We start from the raw sequence: 8347 nt of genomic DNA, 5'->3' as shown, positions 1-8347 counted from the left end.
AAAGACGAAAAAGAAACCACTACGGTAACTGCCAGAAATCTGCCAGACGTTAGGCCTAAGGTTACGCCTGGAAGCCTATCATCGGCGACGGGTGCCGGACGTCGCGTAGAACATTTGTCAGCTTAACGGTATATGTCCGCCAAATGTTAAGCCCAAAAACCTAATCCTAACGACGCCTATTCCCCAGGGCTCTCAGCCATAGTATACAGGAATAAGGAAAAGACACAAGGGACGAAGCATGAAAGAAAGCATGATGATGATGTTTTCGCCGCCCACGTCATAAGTCACACAAGCATGGATGTCCTCTAAAACTTTACGTTCTTTTCGCTGCTCCGCTTTTACAACCCCCAGCGAATCTACACCCGGGGCTGCGGTTCGGCCATGTTCCAGTACGTGTCCTCCCGGGTGACCGAGATCATCTTGTTTTCGCTGCTACTCATCCTGATCCACCTCATCCTCATGACACTCGCAGTCGCCGTACGCGGAGAGATCAAGGTGCTCGCAAAGGTCTACGACAGGTACTACAAGGTAATATCACCATGCATGCGCCGTTTTCAGCCCTAAACGCATTACGACATGATTACCTCAGACTTTCGTCATCCTCTGGGACGCGGCCTGCATGCATCTTGCAAACAAAACGTTGGCATGACGTAATTAGGCTAATTGATCGGTGGTGATCAATCTTGCTACACAAAGTTGCACGCATAGGTTACACACAAGGACCAGTGACATTAAAAACCATTTTAAGACCCTGTACTTCTTGTTCTCAGCAATGCCTCGCCCTAGAATTTCAGTTTTCGTACCTCAGCGACGCTGGCTTAATGCAAAAACATTAGATCTCTTCACTCTGACACTTTTGAACTTGCCTTTTGTTACCTAAGTTCGTTGGCCCTCTCGAAGCTTGTATCTCTTTTCTGCCATCCTCACTCTTAGGCCTTTCTTCATTTTCCCCCTCCCTAACAAAGTAGCATAAAGGCGATTTTGTACGCCGGCTAAACACTGTTTTCTAATAAAGATCTCTCTCTCTCTCTATGTCTTTCTTCTCTCTCTCTCTCTCTCTCTCTCTCTCTCTCTCTCTCTCTCTCTCTCTCTCTCTCTCTCTCTCTCTCGGTGTGCCGTGTGGCTCTTCAGCGATCAACTCTCTCATTTGGACAAGGTTCCATTTGATGACCAAGCATTAATTCCAAACTTGGCGAGCTGTCTGCACCTTCTGAGATCAATTGTCTGCACCTTCTGAGATAAATTTGAAGCTTGATTCCATGCCCAAAACTGTCTTGCTAGCTCTTTAAAGTAGCCACAAAACTTCTCAAGATTGGTGTTACACTTTTGTTTGTTACTGTGACCACAGCGATGATGACAAACAAGAAATCGGGCTTACCTTTTCCAAACCAAAATGCTGGGAATTCCCAAAGTTTCATAACGTACGATTTTCTATTGAAAACTAATGTCCCTGAAGCCATGGGAACAACCAGTTCAGGCAAACTATGCAAAATATTTCGACTATGGCCTCCTTTTCACTTCAACATTTACCGGCCTGGATTTTTTTAATTGGTGAGAGTCACAACATAACGTCCGTAGGGTTCGGTGGGCGTTCGCGACTTAACCAATTAACAGATGGCAATAAATTGGCACATGTTGAAGTGTCACTTGTGTCAGCCGACCCCATCACAAAGTGTTACGACTCAGCCCGCCGCAATACTCCTCGGCTGTGCGGCGAAGCCTCCACTACGTGCGCATTTCAAGCAGGGCCCCTTTGTCGGTGACTCACGCTTGCAGCCGACAATTCAAACAAGCGCTGACAGGCCTGGATCAGGCGCCTCGCTATCGGCGCGATCAAACTTCGATGGCGGCCGACGCCACACGCGGAGACTTGTTCCAAGGACGCAGAAGCTGTTGCGGGGACCTCCTCCCTCCCCTCTCTCAGACTCAGCGTGCGCCTTTACTACCGACTGCTCACGAACTCTGGACAGAGTGTTGTGTGTGTCTATGCCGTTCGTGACGTGTGCACAATCTAGGGGGAACGCTTGTTTTGACCGTTGGCGCTTTGGGTATAAATAAGACGCCCCAAGCGCTGTAGTTCATTCCTGTTCGAGCAGTGAATCAATGCTGTCACTCTGCTCGAGTCCTGTACTGTAACCTCGCCCGTCGGGGCATTGTTCTTTGGCTTCGCCTCATCTCTCGCTATGAATTAAGCAGTTACTTTTGCCTACGGCTTCTGGACTTCTTCACGGCTGCAACATTGGCTGGCCGCTCGCTTCAAACCACGCTACCAGACGCATGTCGGAGACTACGTAGCTCGGCTCGGGTATGCCTACCCGTACGCAGCAACTGGTTGTAAGCGGTGGGGTGACAACGTCGCAACAACTGGTTGGCAGCGGTAGGATGGCAACTTCGCAACAGCTGGAGCCAGCGGTGCGAGATGCAACACCACGGACGTCAAGGCGGCTTCGGACTTCGCAGAATTCGCGGCGGTCAATGGTGAGTGCGGGACTTTTCGTCACTGAGTTTTACCAGGCTTCTGAGGATAGCTGGTAGGGCGTGTGTTTTTGCTGCGTGGGTTATTCGAGCAAAATATTTTCGGAGCAGTGGGAAAGCAGTACTCTAGACCGGCCATGAATTTGAAGGCGTTGAAAAAACCGCAGATTTTGGAGCTTGCAAAATAGCTGCGCTTGGATGTTTCGGATGTGCTGAGAAAGCTAGAGCTGATACAGGATATACTCGCGGTTGGGGCTAACGATGACGAGCTGTCGGTATGCATTGAGCGGATCAATTACAGAGAGACCGCTAAGCGTCAGGCTGCAGAGGCGGCTGAGCACCAACGCGAGCAAGAGAAGCAGGAACATGAGAAATTCCTACGGGAACACGAGGAAAGAATGCAAGAGCAGAAACTCAAACACGATGAAAAGATGCAAGAGTGTGACCTCGAGCTCGTGCGCCTCGAACGGTAAAGAAAGAAGCTCTATGGAGAGAGACTCCAACGAGAGAACAAGAAAATAGAGCACGAGATTCAACTCAAGCGGAAGAAGTGGAGCCTGAGTTAGAATTGTTGCTCGAAAAAGACCTCGGTTGCAAGGAAAGCGCCGTACCAGCGCTGCCAGTAGCAGACGCTCAGGAGCGCGGGGCCGAGGCGACGGTTGCGGCCCAGAAGCGCGGCGAGGTGGCTAAGAGAGATAGCGGAGATAGCGCATTCCCAGAGGCTCACGACAGAGGGCAACGCAAGTTCACTGAGAGCGGAAATGTGTCTCTGTTGGTTTCGGAGTTCCCGGAAAAGTGTTTGGATGGTTCAAATTCGCGGGAGGCCTTAATGGGAACGGCTACCGATCTGAACATGAACATTTCGCGAGATAGCGAGGTTTCGCTGGAATGCGTAAACCGGAGGCTACCGAAAGGCAGCAGGAGTCCGCTGAAACGGAGGTTTTTTCTTCGGACGGCAGTTCAGAAAAGAGCGACGTTGTGGCAAAGCCTGCAGTCGACGAAGCGAACGGTTTCCACGGTTTAGTTGGGAGTACTGACGATCTCGCCACTGAGCAAGCCGGTTCCGTCCTGCCACCAGCTCAGGTAACTGACCTCGAGCAACGGTCAGCGGAGCTCGCTGAAATTCCGGTGACACGGGTGGCTGAGCCATCTTTTGAGACAGGGCAGCTTGGATGCTGTGTAGTCCTGACAGGGAGAAAGGAGAACGGGAACACGCTTCCGTCTTCGCGTGCTGAGGCTATTGCCGAAAACGCGAGGGACCATGAGGTAGGCTCTGTTGGAAACCACGCGGTGTCTAAAGAGCACGTCATCCCCTTGTCACTCCAAGCTGATGCTCCTGACGATAGGCCAATATGGGCTAAGCTAGTTGATATTCCGGTGTCGCCTGCGGCTGAGCCGAAGTAGGGAACCAGCCAGGCTAGCGGAGAGACAGTAAACGCGTTCCGATGTTCGTTTCCCGAAGGCGTTCGTAACAAGCCGAGGAACGAGCAGAAAGGAAAAACTTCCGCGCGTACTTGCCGCGCGTGTTTCAATGCAGGCACACCTAGGGGAAAAGCTGTGAGCTCGCATCGCGCCAAGGGAACGCTGCCATCAAAAAGGAGTGCGCGCCTCTCGTTCGAACGCTGGAAAATCTCGCTCACTCCTCCGCGCACTCGGCCTTTGTCGAAAGGAAAGGCCGATGTCCTCTCCACCGGTCGCAGCGGCGTTCAGAGAACACAAACACCTAAGGTGCGATTCAAAAAGGAGAAAGCTCAGGGCAATGACGAGAGCTCAAATCGCAGCTCTCAGCGCGAAAAGTGGCATGTAGACACCTGATTTTTTCGTTTGCATTATTTTTCTTCAAGCAGGTTTCGCCCTTTACGATTACATTTCTTTTTGTGTGGGACATTTACAATCACGCGAAATGTCACCTTTCAAGTTTGTGTGCTTGGCTAAAGTACTGCTGGGCTAAAATATAACTAGTGTAGTTATTTATAAGCGTATTTTATCGTAACTAAAAGCCTGGTAGAGCTTCAGTGTAGATTTGTCTTTGCGCATGCCGGCGATGCGGTTGTGTCTTCCTGTGTAGTTCTGTTGCTTGCCTGACCAAGCCAGAGACGTTCTTGGCGGGCCACTATTCATCCAGTGACCAGCCCCGGTGAAGCTCCAGCACGGTGTCGTACAGCCCAGGCCTGGAGCCGAGCATCTGGCGAGCACTTCTCTCCGAAAGCATCCCTCCGGACAATGGCTGAAGACCCTTATCCAACGGGATCTCGGACCCCTGGCGAAGAAGCTGTTACGACTCAGCCCGCCGCAATACTCCTCGGCTGTGCGGCGAAGCCTCCACTACGTGCGCCTTTCAATCAGGCCCCCTTTATCGGTGACTCACGCTTGCAGCCGCCAATTCAAACAAGCTGTGACAGGCCTGGATCAGGCGCCTCGCTATCGGCGCGATCAAACTTCGATGGCGGCCGACGCAACATGCGGAGACTTGTTCCAAGGACGCAGAAGCTGTTGCGGAGACCTCCTCTCTCCCCTCTCTCGGACTCAGCGTGCGCAGCTACTACCGACTGCTCACGAACTCTGGAAAGAGTGTTGTGTGTGTCTATGCCGTTCGTAACGTGTGCACAATCTAGAGGAAACGCTTGTTTTGACCGTTGGAGCTTTGGGTATAAATAAGACCCCCCCAAGCGCTGTAGTTCATTCCTGTTTGAGCAGTGAATCAATGCTGTCACTCTGCTCGAGTCCCGTACTGTAACCTCGCCCGTCGGGGCATTGTTCTTTGGCTTCTGCTCATCTCTCGCTATGAAGTAAACAGTTACGTTTGCCTACGGCTCCTGGACTTCACCGCTGCAACGTTGACTGGCCGCTCGCTTCAAACCACCCTACCACACGCATGTTGGGGACTACGGAGCTCGGCTCGGGTCGGCCTTCCCATACGCAACAACAGGCAATGCCTCCCCACAGCTGGTAGAATTCTGTTTGGTCTGCGTTCGTTAACAAAATTACAAAACCCTCGCCATATATAAGCTTGCTAGAGTCGCTAGACTCTGCTTGTATAGGGGGCTGCCTTTGTACTCCCGCAGGGGCTACAAAACGTTGAAGATACGGCTATTTTGATCACTATTTTCTTCACCTTTAACATTCTTTTAAGGTATCGGAAGCCTTAAAGGTCAGAATTCACTGCTTTCGACCTGACACCCTTTCAGTATAATAATCCTGAGACAGAAGGGCGGGATTGAGCTTTCCCTTTGTTCGGCGATGGCCAGAACCGTGTCCATGCCAAAAACGCTATGAGAAAATACGCTTGAATACAGGGGCAAATATTAACGCCCTTGTAGTGATCACTTCCGCAGCGACTGCAGAGCAAGCGACGCGGGAGCAACACCCTTTACGAAGGAAATGGTGGAATAACATGACGTTACGGAACTTTCGAGAATTCTGCCACAGGAGAAAACTTGCTAACTTAGCGAGAGCCGTAGAGCTACAGTGTTATGCGGTTTAGAAAGCGCATCCGCTCTCGCTCTCAGCATAATAAATTAACATGACTTGGATTAAAAAGTCGACTGCTAGGTCCCAACTTGAAAGCGCGAGTACATATTGTGGCATGGGTAACACTCGGAGAACCCTCCACACGAGGCAGCCGCGGCAACGGTGCCGAATAGGGAGGCAGGCAAAAGGCAAGGGCGACGGCCGGTAATCCTAAGGGGGGGGGGGGGGGTGGGGGTATTATCCAAACCACCTCCACGCTCCCGTCTTCTGCGTCGTCGACGGGTCCCGCCGGCCCCCTTACGGAGGTCCCAGAAGTGCTCCCAAAACGATGCGAGTGCCGTCCAGTGGGCGATTTTGGCTGGTGCGCCGCTGCACGCGGCGAACTACCCCACTCCCCTTATAAGCACTGATAAACTACCAGTCTTCCGCGGGTTAGCTTCCAGTACGTACTGTGACGGTCGAAACCACAGTTGCAAGCAAACTTTATTAACACGGGTGAACCTGTGCCCCCAAGAAAGAGGGGACGACCAGCTGCAGCCGATTTCCCTACGCTCTCCTCTTCCCGCCGCTCGCCCTGCGCCCTTCTCCGTCGCTATACAAGCTTCTGCCATGCACCATTTCCCAGTTCAGTGCGTGCGCCGAAAGCGGTGGTGAAGCTCATGCGGACCATGTGTCGTAACCATACATACCACGCCGAGTGGCGCTGGGATCGAGCCCCGCAGGGATTTATACACACCCCCCTAACACCCCTCCAACACCCCCCCAGAAGGACTTCGACACCCCCCCAAAAAGATTCCACAACCACAAGCACCCCGCCTAGGGATTTATACGACACCCCCCCCCCCCCAAACATCCCACCAACACCGCCGCCCCCCCCCCCCCCCAAAAAAATAAAAAAATCGAAATTCTGCATAAACCCCTGGAGCCCCGCCTCTGCGGAAGGTGGCCGCTGCCGCGTTTCAAAGTCAGCTCCACTGTTTCAGCATACGTCACAGGCGTGGAACTGGCTTCAATTTTTTTACAGCGACGCTTCTTAAGCTGGTCGTTGAACCGACGAACGTGCGCAGGAAAACCTCGCCGAGTGATAACAACGTCGAGCGGCCGGCACCCCGGCTTTACCGTAGCTTTGCCAAGCTGCGCTCCGGCGAACTCGTGCCGCCAGCTGTCGGAGGCACGATACAACTGGCACAAGCGCGGCCTTTGAAACGCGTCGCAGGGAGGCGCGATACAACTGGCGCAAGCTTGGCTTTGGAAACGCGTCGTGGGGTGGCTCGCTGTATCGCTTTTTGCGGCGAGTGGTGCAGTTTTGGCGCTGCGAAGAGAATAATTCCAGAATGAAAGTAGACAAAAGCCAAGGAGGACAAAGTTAATCAACTTCTTAATTAGCGTCCCACACGCCAGACAGCACAAGCCGAACGGTGGCCACTCAAGGAGTTCAAAGGACCTCGTCCGGATACGTTACCCGCTACTCTTGCAGCTTCACCGCAAAGCCAGCAGCCATGCGTACATTGTACATAATTTAACGACCGAGTGTTCATTGCTCTTTGGGAGGCTAACGACGACACCATGCAGAAAGCTTGACGAGTCTCTAACCATCACCACGCAGAAAACTTGGCCGAGTTTTTCAGCATAACCACGCCTATACTTACCCGAACCAAGAATAAGCTAGGTGGGGCCACCAGCTTCGCTGTTTGCGCAGTCTTGGAGCCAGTAGTGCGAAGCTGCGCTAATTTTTTTGTTGCTGTTGTTGTTCAGGAGCCCCAAGTTGCCGCGATAGGAGCAAAGTTTTATGTCTAGTTACGGCCAAATGTCGGAGGTATCCCAACGAAGGTGCTCTTCTCGCAGGCTCTCAACCGCGGCCAGAAGCTCATGGGGAAGCTTTCGGACCAGGAGCAGACCGCACGCGACGCGGAAAGCCGGGAACCGGAGATCCCGCTCGTTTCGTCTCGAGAGGAGAGGCGTATGAAGCACCGCAGGCGCTACCTGCACCACGAACCTGCCTGGAAACGCTTTCAGGAACCTTGAACGCACCGTTCAGGTGCATGGCCGATAACCACTAAACAACGCCTCGCTAAATAAATTGCGATACCACTTCGGCCTTTTTCATAAACGACTTCGGCGTACGCATTGTTCGCAACAAGGCGACAATCCGCGTGTACACATTTAAGCCGGTACCCAGCGTCAGTGCCATGTCCCGGTCCCCACATGACTGGCATTCTGACCCACACCTTGTAAGAGTAAGGGGCGAGAACTTAACCCACTATGGTGTTATCCCGTTGCTTTAGAAGGCAATTTTGTAGATTTAGATAACGCCGTCCCTCTCGATGGGTGTGGACCGTGATTGTGCTCCTGATCAGGGGCGTCGTAAGGAGGGCCGGGGGGGCCCCCGGGTACCCCCCCC

The 8347-nt window shown here is 52.6% G+C and overlaps 1 protein-coding gene across 1 annotated transcript; it reads left to right on the top strand.

Moving 5' to 3' along the window:
• Nucleotides 1-355: 355 nt before the first annotated feature.
• Nucleotides 356-8012, top strand: LOC144149094 (uncharacterized). Its single transcript, XM_077680628.1, has 2 exons — nt 356-528; nt 7792-8012. The coding sequence occupies exons 1-2, from the start codon at nt 382-384 to the stop codon at nt 7969-7971; spliced, it is 327 nt and encodes a 108-aa protein (XP_077536754.1). The 5' UTR covers nt 356-381; the 3' UTR covers nt 7972-8012.
• Nucleotides 8013-8347: the final 335 nt, after the last annotated feature.

Source organism: Haemaphysalis longicornis, unplaced genomic scaffold, assembly GCF_048455015.1.
Source record: "Haemaphysalis longicornis isolate Haplotype H1 unplaced genomic scaffold, Haemaphysalis longicornis Haplotype H1 scaffold_8, whole genome shotgun sequence".
NCBI classification, from domain to species: domain Eukaryota; kingdom Metazoa; phylum Arthropoda; class Arachnida; order Ixodida; family Ixodidae; genus Haemaphysalis; species Haemaphysalis longicornis.
The sequence above is the reverse complement of the archived record's forward strand: the minus strand, read 5'-3'. Positions and strand labels throughout refer to the sequence as shown.